Source organism: Bolinopsis microptera, chromosome 7 (assembly GCF_026151205.1).
Source record: "Bolinopsis microptera isolate Bmic1 chromosome 7, MBARI_Bmic_1.0, whole genome shotgun sequence".
Taxonomy (NCBI): Eukaryota; Metazoa; Ctenophora; class Tentaculata; order Lobata; family Bolinopsidae; genus Bolinopsis; species Bolinopsis microptera.
Window position 1 is genome coordinate 8,427,056 of NC_087078.1, and position 20,012 is coordinate 8,447,067.

Consider the following 20,012-nt stretch of genomic DNA (forward strand, 5'->3'; position numbering starts at 1 on the left):
GCATCTGAGTGGTATTTTATGCTACATTCCCTCAGCTTCAGCCTGGCAATCTCAACACTTGGAGTCGCTGAGATTTTACATCTTTTCTTTTTCTCCTTTTCAGGTAGTAAAAGTCGAGAAGTTGTCCTATTCGCATCAATAAAGCATTGGTACCTTTCTGTTGCCGTCTGATCATCCTTTTCAAGTATGGAAAAGCGGTTTTTAACTTCCACTGTGTACCTCTCTTGTAGAGCGATATCAGTTTTAAGTTTAGACCAGTCCAGAACCGGAGCCCTCTTCTCCGTCTTGCTTATCCGTAGACTAAGCTTTACCCTTGCTACGACTACTCTGTGATCCGAGCCAATACTGTGGAAACTACCATATGCTTCGGAGTTCTTGACGGAGTTCCGCCATTTCTTCCGGCAAATGATGAAGTCGATTTGAGATTTACTTTGACTCATATCTGAGAGATATGTCCAGAGTTTACATCTTCGCTTCTGAAATCTGGTGTTTGTGATTTCTAGCTGTCGCTCCAACAGCATATCCTCTAGCAGTCTACCATTTCGGTTTGCTGGACCCTTGTGGAAGGATGTCCAGTTTCCTGATGATGAGACATGCGCATTGAGGTCTCCTACAACGAAGTAGTAAGTTGTGGGCTGGTATCTGGTCGATGGCACCACCAAGGCTGTCGTAGTAGTTTTCTGCTTCGTCGACAGTCGCCCCCTCTGTCGGGCTATAAGTCACAATAACAGTTGTGACCGGGTTCCCTGCAAAGTTGGCTACCATCGTCCTCCTGTCATGTGAGTATACATTACTGGGCCGCGCTCAGCCTGTCATTCCGCCAAATCTTTATGTTAATGAACATAATAGCCTGGGGTCCTCAGGTAAAGTATACACTAATCAATGAGTTGAATACTGTCTTTTTGTCCAAGACAATACCAACCCCACCAGCAGCCGCCCCATTGCTGGTTCTCCATGCCGAAGTTGTTATGAGGTGAGAGCTTCCAAGATCTTGATACTCGATTTCAGTGCTATGTACTACCCGATGCTCATGAATGCCCAAAATATGTACGCCACTATCCCTCATGCATACACCCAGCTCATCCCTCTTGTATTGTTCTCTTATTGTTCGTACATTAAGAGTTCCTACAAGAATTTCCTTCTGGCCACGTAGTAGTAGGGTACCAGCCTTTGAAAGAGTTGGAGCAGGAGATTTGGGTGTGACCCGCCGGTCGAGAGATTAAGGTGTGTGCCCGAGGTAAATACCCCACACACCATGTGTTGAGTCTACGGCGGCGCCCGGCCAGTAGGCAGGTCACAAATTGTTTTGCCAGACTTGTATAACCGCATTATAGTACTCAAGCGAACAACCATCCCCCTGTTCGCTATTTTTGTTCGCTGACAAAATAATACGACAAAAATCAACGAATTTCATCAAATAATAAGAGACTTTTACACCTACTGAAACTCCAAAAACCTAGGTATTTAGTGTTTAGGTCCTAGGCGAAACTGACTGATCATTCCAAAAAAGTATAAGAAATTTGGTACTGTGAAAAGGCTCACACTCTTTAAAAAAATTCTAGCAAGTTTATTTTTATCGTGCACGTCTGAACCTATCCTGACCCTATACTATTGCTCTAACCAGAGCCCTCTCGCTTGCAGTAGCGCACGACCGTTGTTGTGAAACAAGCGCGTCACGCAGTACGCGTATATGGTATACACATGGCTATGTGAACCTATATACTAGGTGCGCACACAAGGCCGTTAATTATGTTAATCTGATCCTAACCTTGATTGACGACATGTCAACTGTCAACCTTTCGAGATCGTTGCTCGACGCAATCAACTGTAGTAATATCGACAGGCAGTAAAGTTTGCTGGGAGTGCTACTTCGTACCACTTGCCTCGAGAAGAAAGCGGCGCGCGCTACTTCGAAGAAATTTAGAAGAGTAACATCCGTCAACATGAGTGATGAGGTACGTGGGAACTTCGAAATTGTAGGTTTACAACCTTCCAGGACGCGCGCCGAGTTCCAATATATGGAACAGATATTTTACGAGTATCACCCGTTAACTTCGAAATCGAGATTGGAGATAGAAAATATGAAAACTTAATACGTAATAAATTTCGGAATTTTTTTACTGGATTGTTTTCAATTTGGAAAGACAAAACGCTTAGTACTAGGGGGTGCACCATAAAAATGAACTTGCTCGGATTTTAAAAATTTGTGTACCATTGTTTTCTAGAGACTGTGAGAATTGTCACAATACCAAATTTGTCATACCTTTTTAGAAAGATCAGTGAGTTTCGCCTAGGTGCCATATTTGATGGTACGCGGCTTTTGGAGCAAAATTAGCTGTAAAAAGCGCCAAATTTGACCAAATTTGACCAAATTCGTTGATTTTTGTCGTATTATTTGGATATATCTTCAGTTCCTTGAATGAGATCATTCTGAAAACTGGTGACGACCTTCCAATAGGGCTTTCACAACTGTCCGAAAAATTTGGTGGATATCGGAGTTGATATAGTAATAAAAATGGAGCAAAATACGCTGCTTTTAGCTGTAACATAATGTTTGATGGTTGGATATGCTTTAAACTTTTCGGACACTTTCCTTGTAAGTCTATGAGTAAGCTTACTAATTTTTGTTGCAATTGGAGGTCGGGAAGGATACTAAATATCTATTTGTTTGAAGAAAATTGTGCTGGCCGAAATTAGCGCTAAAAAACCATCCTACAGTCGGCACGCGCGGCTCACTGTCGATGGCGAACTACCTATTAGTACCAAATTTAAGATATTTGAAAAACAAATGTTTTTTTTGTTTTTAAAATTTTTGAAATCCCCCATTTTTTGTAGCGCGATGCGTTACTGTGCCGCGCCGCGCACTCAATGAGGCTTCTGATCGGCGAGATGCGCTACGGTGCCGCGCCGAGCTGCCATGAATTGACATCGTCAATTAACCCCATTTTATGCCATTGGTCCCCCCTATATTATAATCCGGCTGCTAAAGTATATAGTTTGAAAGGTTTTGTATTACGATGGTGTAAAATTATTTCAAAACATATTCTAGAAGTTTTAGGCATTTTATGCGAGAAATTATCCATTTCCGTCCTTCTTACACACTTGCAATGTACAGGAGGCCCACATACAGCTCGATCTTATTTTGGAGGATTTCACTGCTTCGACGTGCCGTGCGAACTATCATTTTTGCTTCACATTGTAGATCGCTTTGTAGATCGCTTTGTAGATCGCTTTGTAGATCGCTTTGTAGAGTAACGATCTCGAAGGTTTGACATCGCTAATCAAGATCTTGTCGTGCTATACGGTGAATTTGTACCATTCACACTTAGAGGCAACTTTTGGTACCGAATTTATCAAAATCGGAGACAAAAAATTCTTTTCCAACTCATCACACGGGTGCCAGCAGTTAGCAGCAGTCAGCAGCAGTTAACAGCAGTTAGCAGCAGTCAGCAGCAGTTAGTAGCAGTCAGCAGCAGTTTTATGCCTGTCTTTACTGCTGCTAACTGCTAATGGCGCGCGTGTGACAGCAGCAGTTAGCAGCAGTCAGCAGCAGTTAGCAGCAGTCAGCAGCAGTTAGCAGCAGTCAGCAGCAGTTAGCAGCAGTCAGCAGCAGTTAGCAGCAGTCAGCAGCAGTTAGCAGCAGTTTCTTTGCACTATGGCACCCCTGCGTCATGGCGCTTATTACGTAGACTCGACTACATGGGAGTATTTTATCCTTATATCGGGTAAAGGTCATTCAAACAATATATACATTCAACAAATTAAGTAATGCAATTGCCTGAGCAAAGTCAAATCAAGTGATGCTATTGGCAGAGCACAATACATGGGTACAAAAACATGGTTTACTCCATCATATGGACAGGGATGAGGTTGTATGAGACTTCTGATAGAGGGGTCTCTTGATTGTTGTCAATTGGGGAAAATTTAAACAAATACATACACACTTTTACATTTTAACGACTTTAGGGTCCAATTTTTTAACACATCTACTCCATAATAGGGCAAGGATGAGGTTGTAGGAGACTTCAAATAAAGGGGTCCCATACTTGTGTCTTGTTGTCTATCCTCTTGCCTCTGTAACCACGTAGAGTTTTAAAACTCTCGTTAAACAGCCATTATATCCTCAAGATCTGGGAAGCAAAATTCAGGGCATCATCACCTTGCACTTCTTGAAGATCATGCCTTGGATCTGGTCTTTGTCTTGGATTTGATCTCTGTCGTTGAAGGGCCAGTGGTCTTTGATGGGGTTGAGGTGTTAGTCTCTGATGCAGATGGGGTTGAGGTCTTTGATGTAGTTGCCGGTGTTCTTGCCTGGTTAGCCTCATCAAGGAAATGAATTCAGATATCTTCATTTTTAGGAAACGTCTAAAACTTTGCAACGTTAGCGAGTACACGAAGAAATTACCCATCAAATTTAGGTTAACGAGATGAATTATTACTCGAATTAAGGTGTTGCTGATTTGAACTCTACAGAGCAGTATCAATGTCAACACACTATATGGCAAGTAAGATAGCAAGAATACACCAACAGTGAGCAGTATTGTGATGACACCCTCCCATCTCAGTGTTTCTCCATGTCGGGAGGCAGCTTTACTAGCCACGATCAAGAGAAGGACTGATGTAACTATGAGTGTCATGTAGGAGAGGATACCTATTGCAGTCAAACTGATATGAAAGTACCATGTATACCATAATGGGAAACTGGATGAGTTTGTAAAATAGTTACAACTATAGTCTATGTAACTGAAGTGGATTGTGTATCTTGTATAAAGCAACTTCCCTACTAATAATCAGAATAAAACAAATATTCAGAATAAAACAAATATTATATTCAAATCTCTTTATTCAACAATATTAAATCATTATAGAACCTAATTTGTGGCTTGATCGTTATGTTAGGGCTATTCTGCTAGCTGATGCTGACAGGCACTGCATGGGGCAGAGACTTAGGACCATCACGCTGGAGGCTTACAATGACCCTTTTTGAACCCCATGGCAGTGCTAGTTTTATTATGGTACAAATTGTAAATCGAAGTTATGAAAACGATCAAGTCACTCCTGTTTTACACTATCAACAGCTACTTAAAGCAACCTAGATTGTACAACTCACTTTGAAGATTAAACTGTTAAGTGATGAGTGATTGGGCTCATTAAACATTTTAGTAGCGGAGACATGCGGATCAGCTTCTTGAGGTTCTAATAGTTCATTCAGACAAGAAGTTTTATTTTTTCAAATTTAGTCGTTCAAGCTGCCTGAGTTCAGAAAGTTTGCCAAAGGGGCCCAGGTATTCTTGTCAACTTTACCCTGAGACGAGAGAATGACTTTTTTTACCTTTGATTTGAATACACCATGAGTGATTTCAAGGTCGTTCAGTGCCAACATCTGACGGAATGAATTCCAAAGGCAACTAGATTTGTAAACGAAACTGTTTGAGGGCATGGTTGTTATAAGAAGAGTTTCTTTGCCGGGTCTTTTAGACAAACAGAAAAGTTCAAATAGTGCAATTGGTGTTCGATATTTAAAGACTTTAAAAAGTTCAATAATGGAGTGCCCCAACCAAGTGATAAAAGCCACAACGCAGAACTGATTTTATGTCCTAACAGTGTGGACCAGGTTCTAGTTTTCAGAGGATACTTCACTGTTATCCGCTTCAGAGTGGTTATAGCACATGTCAGGAACAATGTCACTGGGGTGCATGTCCAGTTGACAATTACCTCCACATGGCAGAGGAGCTCTCCTACAACCCACCTCTCTGATATTAAAGCTAGAGTGACAGGGATTACTCTGAATACAGATTGTATCAAGTCACAAACAGCCATGTGCTGCATCACCGTTACTATCACTTTATGGAGTTTGATAGCTTTATATTTTATAGTTGCTATCAAAATTATACTGTCTCCTATAAGCGACAACAGAAGAACCATAAAGTTCCACAATATGAGAAGTGACTGCTCCGCATCATCTTTGATAGCATTTTGCGTTTTGTTAGCTGTTTGCATGTTCAACAGAATCAAACCTGGTCGTTAGAAGAATGTTTTGGTAAAGAATATTATTTACCCACTTCATTAAAAATAAATTTCAACTGAGACGGTTGTAAAATTATACTTATTATTATCAAACATGTCAATCTTACAAATGTCAACAATCGTAAAATAATTTAGAACCTAAACGTGATCCTTTGTAAGATTATATGTCCCAAAAGTCAAATTGACTTGTACTCAAGTATAAAGTCGAACAATTTACTCCAATAACCACGGTTACTAACAAGTTCTCTCAAATGAAGAATATCATCATACGACTCCAGCAAGATGAAACGCTTCCAGAGGTCAACCTTCAGGTGGTGTAGGAGGTTACGTCTGTGAGCCCCGAGTCTACCAACTTCACTACACATCTCGACAGCAAAGCACAGTGCAGCTTGAGCTGGTGATCTTTCATCGCTCCTCAGTATGTGTCCTAGCATCTTCCACCTAGATAACTCAGCACGCTCAGACATAGGGGTAGAGTTACTCTGTTTGTATAGGGTATCTTTGGACATCATACTGCGTGGCCAGCTGACATTCATGATCTTTCTGAGGTCATTAATTATACTGCACCAAAAAAAAAACAAAGATGCTAAATAGCACAAGCTTAAAATTTTTTCCAAACTAAAAATAAACATGCAACCGATTCCGAAAATGTTGTATAATAATGATATCTCTCTTTCTCTACTAGATTGTACTGCAGTGGTACAGTGCAGTGGTGAGTCGCATCATGCGTGACGAGGTGACAAGAGAAGTTTTATCCCGCATCAACTACTCAATTTCATATTATCTATTCTCTCATGGCTCATTTTTATTTCCTTACACATATTTGCGTATTATTGTATGTGAATATGTGTCCATACGAACAGGTTTGTTCCTGGTCGTGTGTAGGATGTAAATTCTAATCATACACCAAGAGAACCACTGAGTACAACTTGGACCAAAGTCGTAGGTACACACAGTGCAGTGTTGTTTATGCACTATGAAGTATGTATGCACATAGCACATTGTATTGTCAATTTACTTTATTGGGTGCATTGAGTTATGCATTGGAGGAGGGTAATTACAATGGAATAAGGGGACCATGGCCATCCCTGAAAAGAAAATATCTAGCTATTTCTAGTTCATAGTCCTTGTCAATCCTTAACCACTAACCAGACTTACCCAACTACGTATTACAATGGATGAGCAGATCTTATTTTCTAGTAGTATACTTATTCAATATTTATCCTGACCCTTATTTCTTATTATTTCTTATTTTATTATCTCTGCTGATATTGTTGTGTGAATCCTAATTCTATTCAATGAGTTCGTCATTAACTTAGTTTCTTATTTAGATTATGTCTGATCTGAGGAATAGGATTTACATCGGCAAGCTCCACTACGATGTCCGGGAAAAAGATATTGAACGGTTCTTCAAAGATTTCGGTAAAATCAACGATATCAACATGAAGAACGGATATGCTTTCGTGGTGAGTCTTTTTTTCATTTCTTATTTCGAAGTTAAATGGAGGAATTTGGAGTGTGAGTGGGGAGGTGTTAAATGTGTTAAATGTGTTAAATGTGTTAAATGGCCAAAATCAGGCTGACATGATTACATGGGATCGAATGTTAATGTTGCACATGTTCAGGATTTTGAAGAACACCGAGACGCTGACGATGCAGTGTACGAGATGGATGGTAAGGATTTACTTGGAGATAGAGTGTCAGTAGAGCACTGTAAAGGTGGACGTGATAGAAGGTAAGGAGTTTTACTTGCTGGAGCCTGGTGGGAAGGGATTTAAGGGGTGGGGAAGGGATTTAATTTTTAATTTTGACCAAGTGGATCAAGAATTTGTAGAATTACACTGCCTTCCGGGCACCAACAGATTCGTGCCGATTATCAGTAAACCTTACTGCTTACATACCTAAATAGTTAAAATATTTCAAATAAACATCTTAACCTTTCTTCCCTACCAGAGATGACCGCCGAGGTGGTGGTAGTGGTTTTGGTGGTGGTCGTGGTGGAGACCGAGGTGGAGACCGCGGTGGAGACCGAGGTGGAGACAGGGGTGGAGACAGGGGTGGAGACCGCGGTGGAGACCGAGGTGGAGACAGAGGTGGAGACCGAGGTGGCAGTGGCAGCAGTCGCTTTAAGAACAGCTTCAGCTTGTTTGAGCGACCCTTTAACACTAAACACCGGGTTGTTGTTGAGGGATTGTCCTCGTCCACTGACTGGAGGGTACGTTTATTATTGGGTTCAAGTTACTAAACCGAACCATCATTTGTACGAACACGCTTTTTTAATACGTTGCATCTAAATCTAATTACAGTTTCTAGAGATAATATTATTTATCTTGGTTACCAAACCGACCAAACCTGAATAATAATGAATTCTCGCAAGTTGTAGCCCCTACGTCCGCGTCCTCCATTCTCACTGGTACATTCCATTTTATCGATACCAAATTCCTTACTGCGATAGCCCTCCAGTATAGTAGTAGTTATAGTATAGTTGCCTTCACACTTATCTAAAATTGTGAATAATACCCTGCAAATCGTTATCTACGGCATATTTACTCCATAAAATACAAAATTGCCTATTTTGGTTGTATTTTTTGGCAATAGCTAAAAGGAAGCATGATATTTTTTTCATAACTCGTATATCAATCCTTCCACATATAATTATCTAGATTTCTCAATGATAGGATTAACAGTTTACATTAAAATTGAAAACAAGATGTGCTCCTCAAATCTTCTGTATGTAGAATGTAGATCTTTATTTTATGCCAAGGTTTATAACGGTACACTGTAATATAATCCTGGGTATACTATCTACATTTAAGTGAAGAAGAATTCTTTGTATGATAGTCATATAATAGTCATATAGTCCTATTATAGTGCTATTATAGCCCTATTATAGTCCTATTATAGTCCTATTATAGTCCTATTATAGTCCTATTATAGTCCTATTATAGTTTTATAGTATTCCTACATAAAAGAAGCAGTCCTACTAAGCAGAGGTTAAACAGCCAGCTTTAATAGAGCATTAACTCAGCATCCTAAGGCACATCAGGACAACTATCATATGATTACATAGTACGAGTGTGTATTTTAGGGCAACAGGTAAACCCTAACTCTAACTATGTTCGGAAAAACCTGTCGGGCTACTTCGATACTGGCAATCTACAACATTTTTGAAAAAAAATTAAGCTCAATAACAGAAAGATCAATAATGCTATTGAAGTTAATTCGCTCTGAGCTGTTGCACTTGAACCAAATCAACTAGTTATTAACAATATATATATTTTTTTGGCCTAAACTTTATTAATCGATTGCTCTCAATAGATGTTAAAGAAGGCATAAAATGTATATAATGTTCAATTCAGACAACTTACCACCTGTGTATTGTATAATATATATGGTAAATCCTAAATAGACAGTATTATGGATAAAACATGTTGAGGCTGCGATCGAGAATCCAAATGCAATCAATGCAAATTACGACCAAATAGGCAAAATATTAATTCTTAGTTTTAGCAGAACATTAACTCTAAGATAAATAACATTTGTTTTACAAAAAAAAATCAAAACTGCTTAGTTAGTAAGTTCATGTCTATTTGTTACTTAATTTGTTTGTTTTATAGAATAATCAGTGGCTACGATATTACCTACCTATGGTCTATTAAACCGTCTTGGAATGGTGTTTGGTGGCCTTTGGCGTCTTTGGTTGCCTTGGTCGCTCTTTTGGTTGCCTTGGTAACTTGACTTTGGTGGTCCCCCCTTTTAGTATTCATTGAGACCATATCAAAGGTAAAATAGCAAACATATACACTTACTAAAACTATTAAAACTGACCAGTGACTGACTGACCTTATATTATTTGGAAGAATGATTGTTTTTGTGGTAAAATCTTGCCATTCCTTAAATTTTATGAATTAAGAAATATTCAAATTTCCGTTTATTTTATATCAAGCATGACAATTTAGCTCTGGAGCACGCATAATTTGTATTATCTATCTTTTTAAAAGCAGATAATCTTTTATTATGACAATGTTTTGCTCGGTAAATATCTGGCTCCTTACAATATATCTGAATATTATTTATTATTTCTCTTAATATTTTTGATAATATTCAATGTTTGTTTAGTACTTAACATAGTTCAATTCCAGGATTTGAAAGATTTCTTCAGAAGAGTCGCTGAAGTAACATTCGCTGATGCTCACAGATTTAGAACCGGAGAAGGGTAAATAATCTTCAGCTGTATTTTTTGGCATCGTTCCAATAGATTTGGAGCATAATACGCCGGTGTATGTTATTAAATTGATCGTGCTCGATAATCAAGTTATTATTCACAACTATATACTCTCGCTCAGCGTTGCTGACTTTAAATGTAAAGACGATTTGAAGAGGGTGATCAGAGAGCTAGATGATACCAAGCTGAATGGTAGAAGAGTGCGGCTTGTTGAGGAAAAGCAATCCAGCCGTTCCAGATCTCGGTCTCGCTCGCCAAGGTGGGACAATTTGTAAAAATATCTTTAGAGAGCACGTTTCCTTGATTTGTGTAGTGGATTTGTAGTGGATTTCACAGGTGTAGTGGATTTGTGTTCCGGGGTAGGTGGAACATGTTTTGGTAGTTAAATAGGTAGTACGTGACCCAAACGATCATAAAAACCGAGTTTCGACCTCCCAACCCACTCAGGCCACTCCCAGGGGCCACGCCCATCCCAAAATTACTGAAAATTAGGTAAAATCAAGACCGAAAATCTTTACCCCCGTAGTGCATTTATGTTCCGGGGTAGGTGGAACATGTTTTGGTGGTTAAATAGTTAGTACTTGTCCCAAACCATCAGAAAAACCGAGTTTCGACCTCCCAACCCACTCAGGCCACTCCCAGGGGCCACGCCCATCCCAAAATTACTGAAAATTAGGTAAAATCAAGACCGAAAATCTTTACCCCCGTAGTGCATTTATGTTCCGGGGTAGGTGGAACATGTTTTGGTGGTTAAATAGTTAGTATTTGTCCCAAACCATCAGAAAAACCGAGTTTCGACCTCCCAACCCACTCAGGCCACTCCCAGGGGCCACGCCCATCCCAAAATTACTGAAATTCAGTTAAAATCAAGACCGAAAATCTTTACCCCCGTAGTGCATTTATGTTCCGGGGTAGGTGGAACATGTTTTAGTGGCTAAATAGTTAGTACTTGTCCCAAACCATCAGAAAAACCGAGTTTCGACCTCCCAACCCACTCAGGCCACTCCCAGGGGCCACGCCCATCCCAAAATTACTGAAAATTAGGTAATATCAAGACCGAAAATCTTTACCCCCGTAGTGCATTTGTGTTCCGGGGTAGGTGGAACATGTTTTGGTGGTTAAATAATTAGTCCAAAATCGTATATCGAACTTCGAAAACCGAAAAAAATATTTTTGGCTCAGAATGATCAGAGTAGCATGAAACATGAACAAAAGTAGTTTCCAAGAAAACTTTGAAAATTTGTGACTTTGAAAATTTTCGGTCCGAGTCATTCTCGATACGTACCTCTGAAAGCAGAGCTCCCGCTTCCGAGCTCGTATTGCGAAGGGGAGCCCTGCCTTCCGAGATCGTATTACAAAGGGGAACCCTCGAGTCCAAAATCGTATATCGAACTTCGAAAACCGAAAAGAATATTTTTGGCTCAGCATGAAACATGAACAAAAGTAGTTTCCAAGAAAACTTTGAAAATTTTTGACTTTGAAAATTTTCGGGGAAAAATTTTCAGAAACCTAAATTAAAAAGTTGGCCCTTTTTGGCCCCTTGCCCGGATTTCATGGGGGAAGCGATGGCCCCCCCCCCCCCCGCTTCCTACACCCCTGGGCCCAGACAAAATATTTTTGGCTCATATCTATATCATATACAATATAAACGATCAGTGTAGTATGGTGTGGGGGGGCAATGGCATAAAATGGAGAATTACTCAAGGAGTGCAGCCCTCCCTTTTGCAGTGCGAGCTCGGAAGCGGGAGCCGTGCCTTCAAAGGTACGTATCGAGGATGACTCGGACCGAAAATTTTCTTAGTCTAAATATTTTCAAAGTTTTTCTGGAAACTACTTTTATTCACGATTCATGCTACCTTGATCATTATTAGCCGAAAATATTTCTTCGATTTTCGAAGTCCGGACCTACCCTTCGATATGCGATTTCGGACTCGAGGGATCCCCCATGTAATGTGATCTCGGAAGACAGGCCTCCCTTTTGCAGTGCGAGCTCGGGAGCGGGAGCCCTGCCTTCAGAGGTACGTATCGAGGATGATTGCCAAAATATCGATTATATGATTATATGTGAACGACCCTTACGCGTACGTGCGATCAGTTTATTGGGTTGAGACTAGATCCGCCCTATGGGAATCGTGCAGAAAGCCCAATTACGGTATCTTAGCACGCTATCACATGATTATTCACCCAATTCGATACCAAAATAAGCAGGTTGCTTGATAACTTCGTCATTTTTAATCCCTTTGCAGACTTCTGCAGTAAGTAATACTAATTCGAATAAAATCATACCCTGAAGTGCTCCCTTTCGTGACTAATTTGGTTGACAAGTACTAACTATTTAACCACCAAAACATGTTCCACCTACCCCGGAACATAAATGCACTACGGGGGTAAAGATTTTCGGTCTTGATTTTACCTAATTTTCAGTAATTTCAGTAATTTCAGTGATTTCAGTAATTTTGGGATGGGCGTGGCCCCTGGGAGTGGCCTGAGTGGGTTGGGAGGTCGAAACTCGGTTTTTCTGATGGTTTTGGACAAGTACTAACTATTTAACCACCAAAACATGTTCCACCTACCCCGGAACATAAATGCACTACGGGGGTAAAGTTTTTCGGTCTTGATTTTACCTAATTTTCAGTAATTTTGGGATGGGTGTGGCCCCTGGGAGTGGCCTGAGTGGGTTGGGAGGTCGAAACTCGGTCTTTCTGATGGTTTGGGACAAGTACTAACTATTTAACCACCGAAACATGTTCCACCTACCCCGGAACATAAATGCACTACGGGGGTAAAGATTTTCGGTCTTGATTTTACCTAATTTTCAGTAATTTCAGTAATTTCAGTGATTTCAGTAATTTTGGGATGGGCGTGGCCCCTGGGAATGGCCTGAGTGGGTTGGGAGGTCGAAACTCGGTTTTTCTGATGGTTTTGGACAAATACTAACTATTTAACCACCAAAAAATGTTCCACCTACCCCGGAACATAAATGCACTACGGGGGTAAAGATTTTCGGTCTTGATTTTACCTAATTTTCAGTAATTTTGGGATGGGTGTGGCCCCTGGGAGTTGCCTGAGTGGGTTGGGAGGTCAAAACTCGGTTTTTCTGATGGTTTGGGACAAGTACTAACTATTTAACCACTAAAACATGTTCCACCTACCCCGGAACATAAATGCACTACGGGGGTAAAGATTTTCGGTCTTGATTTTACCTAATTTTCAGTAATTTTGGGATGGGTTTGGCCCCTGGGAGTGGCCTGAGTGGGTTGGGAGGTCGAAACTCGGTTTTTCTGATGGTTTGGGACAAGTACTAACTATTTAACCACCAAAACATGTTCCACCTACCCCGGAACATAAATGCACTACGGGGGTAAAGATTTTCGGTCTTGATTTTACCTAATTTTCAGTAATTTTGGGATGGGTGTGCCCCTGGGAGTGGCCTGAGTGGGTTGGGAGGTTGAAACTTGGTTTTTCTGATGACTTGTGACAGGTACTTCCTATTTAACCACCGAAAATGTTCCATAAACCCAGAAACACAAATCCCCTACAGGAGTCAAGATTCTTAGTCTGTATTTTAGGGGACTTCAGCTATTTTGGGATGGACGGCCTGATCCATTCAGCTGAATGGGGTTGGATGTGTTAATACGTTATTCATATCTTATTGTCTAAAAATACGAGCAGTTTATTGAGAACTCTGACGGCTACCGTCGTAGATTCTACAATAATAAATATTGTAACGTACGTGCGGCGCGCAAAATCCACTACAAAATCCACTACACATTTCAGGGAAACGTCTTCTGTATCTTTAAGTACTAGCAAGCTTGACTGCTTCTGACGTGTATAGAGCGCGCACGTATGTTTTATATCGCGCGCGCGTGGATGAATTGAACAGTTCCGGCTGCCATATCCACGTATAGTGCGTGGCTTGGTTTAGTAAACCCACTCTTATGTATAATGTATACAATGTACTTGTTAAATATCATCTTAAATCGCTGAAGATTATAGAAGCATACATCGTGAAAATAAAGATGTCATACAATCTCAGGCGATCAGCACGAAGATCACGATCACGATCGAGGTCAGCTGACCGATCTAGAGGGTCTAGACCCAGGGACGACAAACGATCACCTACGCCGGAAAAAAGGGCCCGGTCCCCTGAGGATCGTTCTAGATCGCGGGAGAGACGTTCTAGGACACCCGAGGTCAGGAGGTCTAGGTCCAACGATAGACGGTCAAGATCCAAAGACAGACGATCGAGAAGTCCGGAAAGGAGATCGAAGACGGCGGAACGACGCTCTAAATCTCCCGTAAAGCGATCTCGATCCCGATCTGCTTCTCCTAAAGAAAAAGTACGATCCGGGGATTTGAAAGAGTCAGATGCGTTTGAAAGAAGCAAGTCTAAATCACCCGCGCCACAGAAGCTCATGGAAGCTGACGATACAGTTACCTCAGACAGAGATTAAAAATTCATAAACTCTTTATAATATATTTAAATGAACTTTATTTTGCCTGGGAAGTTTATACGAGCCCGCTTGAACTTGTTTTATGTTTTTCCAGTCTTAAAGTTTGATGTTAGAACAGCTTTTTAAACATTGTGACTCAGATTGACACGTTATCGAATATCAAACTGTATTTTGATATACCAACAACTTTAATTAACTTTAACTGTTTAATTAACAAATTCTTCTTTCTTAATTGTCGCAAGTTTTGACCTTTAAACATACGTATATAATAAAATAGGCAAAACAATAAACTACGAAGATCAAAGGCTATTGGGTCGGACAGTGCAGTGTATACTGTAGCAGGAAAATATATAGTAAATGTACGATACTATTGTTATTATAAAAATATTATGAGCACAGGGATATACGAAATATGGAGCTATGTTGGAAACAGTTCATTTATATACCTATTTAAGTGTTAATTTTCCTCTGGGTAAGATCTGTGAAGAGTCCTCAGCACTGTCTGTAAGGTGACCCCGTTCTATCACAGCCTCTTCTCGTGTCTCTACAACTTTCTCCGTATCTCCAAAAATCTCGGCTTCATCTTGGAACTTAATATGTTTAATAGGTTTGACCCGTTTGACGATGGTGGCAGTGATCGTTGAGATGGCAATACAAGCACATCCCACTAGAGTCCACGTGTTCGGAAACTCCCTACAAGATTTCATTCAGTATTAGTCAAATGGGTAATTTTAGATGCAATGGTTTAAAGTGCACCAATGAAACTCTAACAACAAACAAGGAGTTTTCTGATAAATGTTGAAGTGATTATGCCGGTTCCGTAACAATGCTTCAATTCTTAGTATCATGGCTATTTCTAAAATGGAAACTATCGAAATCTGTTCAGTTTCCCGAATATCCCAATTCCCACTGTATGCACGCACCTGAAGATGACGAACTGGAAGAAGAAAGGCAGGACCACATCAAGGTACTTGAGAAGAGATGTTTTACCTGGTTGGCCGTATTGCATGGCTTTACACACGCATAGTTGCTGCAAGCAGTACATCAGTCCAACCATCCATAGACAAGTGAAATTCTGCGGAAATAACTACTGATCAAATATTACCACTCAATAACCAGTCAGATATCCTAGGAGTCAATGGGAACATGGGAAACATTGAACACTGGACTATTATAATAGAGCGACAAAGTTAAATGTCGTTCAAAGAAGTCCTGGCTACACTTGGAACTGTGAAGTGTGAACTGTATATCACATTATCAGTATTTAAATAAACAAAACTTACCAGAATGTTAGGATGAACCCAAGTTTTCTTCATGTCTCCATCCGATATCTGCTCTACACATACGGATACAATAAGAAAGAGAGTGGAGACCAGGAACCCCAAACACGAGAGACACATCACGATGACACTGGTCGGTACTTCCACTCCGGTACAGGATACTGCCACGTACTTGGCCGCTTTGAAGAAACCTCTGGCTGGCGGAGTGTCGGGTATCATGTGCTAGCTTTCACACATTTAGTTTCGACAAATTTATGGGCTATAATATAGTCATCTATAGTTAGTTTTCAGATATTTTGGTTCGCAATAGAATGCAAAAATTCATCTTGATATTGAATAAAAGCGACCAACCTAGTGCGACTGCAATAGCAACGTAAAGTATAGGGGTCTGATTTGTAACACTGTCCGATCCAAAGATGACCGACGGCTGAGCCACAAAAAACACGCCGAGCGTAGCTATGCCCAGTGCAATTATGTCCCTGAAGAGAATATTGGTGTTTAGTTCATGGTTTTTGTCAGTATAATTAGTACAACTACAATGTGAAAAGTGTCCCAAAATAACATTTAAAAGGTAAAAAACACAAATTCAAGTTTAATTTAAGTATCAAAATTACCTGAACGATATTATAAGAAAGTATTATAAAAAAGTATTGGTAACTGTCATGACGTTTCCGGTGACCGACAACTAAGAACCTCTCATTCAGGCTCCCGCAGGTATCACATCACATGGCCCAATCAGTGACGTGATATATTTGTGATGTGATCCATATTCTAGCCAGCCTAACAGCCGGACAACCAAAAACCTGGCGGTAGGGTTCACATGACAGTTTAGTAAGCAGTTTAGTAAGCAGCTGCGTATAATTATGAAGTATAATAATGTATTAAAGGATGAGGGGACCTTAGAATTTACTTCCAAATATTCGTGTTTAAGTCCTGTGAAAGTGTGTAGAATCAAAAAATACGCCGGACTGTGAAATCGATAATTCGTGCAATATCACGCCGCGCTCCTATTGGCTGATAGCAATTTTGGGCTGTGACGTCACTTATGTGTTAAGACCAACGTGCGCGTGCACCCTTTTATTTGCTCGCTAACTAAACCACAAACTGCTATTTTGTTTTGACTTGTTTGAAACCCGATATGGACACAATTAAAAAGAATGTATGATGTTGTAGAAGACATTTTACTAGCTGGCCCTTGGCGCCTCTAGTCCTATCTGAGTACGCACGTGCGGTTTGACACTGCGCGTGTACCGGCCTTTAGTTGTACACTCATTTATAATTTACCGTTTTAGTTTGCTGTGACTTGAGTGTAAAGCGTAACGAATGTGGATGTGTTCGTCTGCTATGCTTGGTATAAATATAATATTGCTTGGTGTAATAGTTGCAAATCTTGCTTACGTTATACTTATAAGTAGTGTCACATAGTGAGTTAGAACTTAAAAGCTTGGTGCTTAGTGCTTGTCCAACTGGAATGAAGACATGCATTTCATACCTACCCGATCCATTTTTATTAGGACCGTGTTGTGTTGATATGACATGTTGATATATCAACTGTGGTACGAAACAGGGAGTTGCACTTGCTAGGTGTTACGTTGGGAGCTATAAATATACATAATTTACATGCCTTTCTGTATGACTTCAATCTTATTCCAGGTGTATCTCGGCTCATGGTTATCGTAGGGTAATAATTCTTTTTTCAACCGGTCATAAAAAGTCTCCTCTCCATTGGTTATAGGCTCGTTAGTATCGTAAATTGTTAATTTATTCTTAATTAGTAATTTAGTCGGCCCGCACGCTCATTTTACCTGTATTTCTATATGCGCGGATCAGAGCAACTCACATAATTGACGTCACAGGTTCAAATTGTTTTGGCTGGATATCTCGGCGCGCGAATGAAATACAACTTCGAGCGTGCTAAATCACTCTACAGTCGATCTTCAAGATTATTCTAAAAGGGCCCCCGACAGTTGAAACCAGCTTGAATCGATGTATTTTCGGCCGCTGATTCCGAATCACCCCCCATGACATAGGGTTAAAATGCTCCCCTGCCGAGATATTTGCGAAAAACTGTCTTGATCACGTGATATGACCGTATAAGGAAGTTGGTCGAATTTCTCGTTAGGGTTAGGGTTTCAGCATATGCTTTTGTTAGGGATTGGGTTAGGGTTAAGGTGGCATCAGATTAGAGGGCTATGATTGCGAATAGTCATTCAGGGCCACCAAGAGAACGTGTTTAAAAAGTCACGTGACAGTCGAGTGTAGAGTGATTAATCATCATCCATACAACTTTGCGGATTTCACTAAAGTGGTTTAAACGATTAATGTAATAAAAGGATTTGCACGAGAAAAAAACTTTTTCTAAGGTCCCCTCATCCTTTAAGAAGAGTTCAGCTCTCGGCATGTGTTCACATAACGGACGTGAGCCAGGTCCGAAAGGAGCTGGTTCTCGTATCAGCCACTGCGATACTTGTCATACGTTGTATGACCCGCCGCACACGAGTGCGCGGCTCCCCCTGTATCGTAGAAACTCTACTGTAGTCACGACGTGATACAATGCGATACCATATTCACCGTGATTGAATCTACCTATTGATTATTCGACAGCTTTTGGACGGTTATAATTGGGTTAGCTAGTTAGAATAAGATGTCGGTTCCCCTATAAGTATAACTATTGTTAATGATATCGTTTAATTATAATCATACATGGTTTGTTATAGCTGTGGTCAGTTTACTACCGCCCTCATCAGATAAACATTTCACGCGTGGCATTGCAATTGTTTTATATTCTAGCTCAAACTTAGCTCTCGTTCAAAGTTTTGTTGGTTTTCAAGAAAACAACAATTTCAAAGTTTGGCACCGGTAGTCTCTTAATAAGTTTCACGTCTTTGTGTTCTCAGTCTCGACTTTACCTCATCGCATCGGAGTTTGTTGATATACCACCACTATTGTGCACCAAAGAAATATATCCATTATATTGGTTCCGATGTAATGAGGGACAGTCTAAACTTCAAACGTTTAAGAGCTGGAATATTAAACAATTGGTTAGCTCCTCAAATTCAGCACTCGGTGCAAGACCGACGATAATGAAACTTTTAGATAATTAAACAATGTAGTTGAGATTGAATCTAAAGGATTGTGACATTCACGGCAAATGAACGAGCGAGGACTATTGTTATGCGGCTGTTACGTACCGACTCAAATACGGCTGAAACCCCGCCTAGAAAGAAAACTCATCTCACAGTTTTCTTAGTTAAATTACTTCGGCTTGGCGATTCAAATTTGTTTACTCCTATCAACTTAATCCTCTCGAGCAATGAAACATTTCTGTCCGGATCTGCACAGCACATGGAATTTTAAACCTAAAGTATCTCCAGAGGTTCTTAGTTGTCGGGGATATGTAAATGTAATGATTGGTTCTTAGTTGTCGGAGCTGATTGCATTTCCCAAGCTAGTATGTTAATTAGGTATTGTTAACTAGGTAAAATTGACAGGTTCTTAGTTGTCCGTCAGCCGACGTTTCTGCTAGTATAAATTTTTTGTTTGTTTGTTGGGGACTGGCCCGTGGTACCAGCCAATGTTTACTCAAAAAATATCAATGGCATGGTAATAAGAAATTCATCCCCGTGGGGCACATGCATAAATATATAATGTAAAGGAAACATCAAATTATTTAATTTAGACTCTACCGGACCAGACCGGTAAAGTACAATAAAGGTTTACAACGTTAAGTTTTACTTTTCAAATGGTGAATAGGTAACAGATTAAAAAGTAAAACTGTAAAACAAGACTGAGCACTTCATAATTAATAAAAAAATTCGCCGCGGTTAAACCACGCACGATCAATTTTCCCTACGATGTACTTGTACCATCAATTCTTTTGAGTGAAAAGTGTGATTGGAAAAAAGTGCAACATATTTACATACTATGCAATGTTTTTTTATAAATGAGTAGGATTTGTGCAAAAATATGGTAAAAATTGACGATTTATTTCACCAATGCAGCGCCGCGCATCAACATTTAACAAAT

The 20,012-nt window shown here is 40.1% G+C and overlaps 2 protein-coding genes across 3 annotated transcripts in view; one reads left to right on the forward strand and one right to left on the reverse strand.

The window, feature by feature from the left end:
- The window catches only part of LOC134817745 (ubiquitin-conjugating enzyme E2 K-like), a 95,229-nt gene extending 75,571 nt beyond the window's left edge, over nucleotides 1–19,658 (reverse strand). For both annotated transcript variants that reach the window (XM_063826992.1, XM_063826993.1), the window contains exon 1: nucleotides 19,647–19,658. The gene's annotated coding sequence lies outside the window, so the exon portion shown is untranslated. The remainder of the gene's footprint in view (nucleotides 1–19,646) is intronic.
- Nucleotides 7,362–14,554, forward strand: LOC134818662 (serine-arginine protein 55-like). Its single transcript, XM_063828301.1, has 6 exons — nucleotides 7,362–7,493; nucleotides 7,653–7,762; nucleotides 7,981–8,242; nucleotides 10,170–10,243; nucleotides 10,374–10,483; nucleotides 14,289–14,554. The coding sequence occupies exons 1-6, from the start codon at nucleotides 7,362–7,364 to the stop codon at nucleotides 14,552–14,554; spliced, it is 954 nt and encodes a 317-aa protein (XP_063684371.1).
- Nucleotides 19,659–20,012: the final 354 nt, after the last annotated feature.

Excerpts from the sequence above, each read along its gene's own strand:
- LOC134818662 (XM_063828301.1), top strand. The coding sequence starts at position 7,362 with ATGTCTGATCTGAGGAATAGGATTTACATCGGCAAGCTCCACTACGAT. Across the intron at positions 7,763-7,980 it reads AAAGGTGGACGTGATAGAAG|AGATGACCGCCGAGGTGGTG; the intron begins GTAAGGAGTTTT and ends CTTCCCTACCAG. Across the intron at positions 10,484-14,288 it reads TGAGGAAAAGCAATCCAGCC|GCGATCAGCACGAAGATCAC; the intron begins GTTCCAGATCTC and ends ATACAATCTCAG.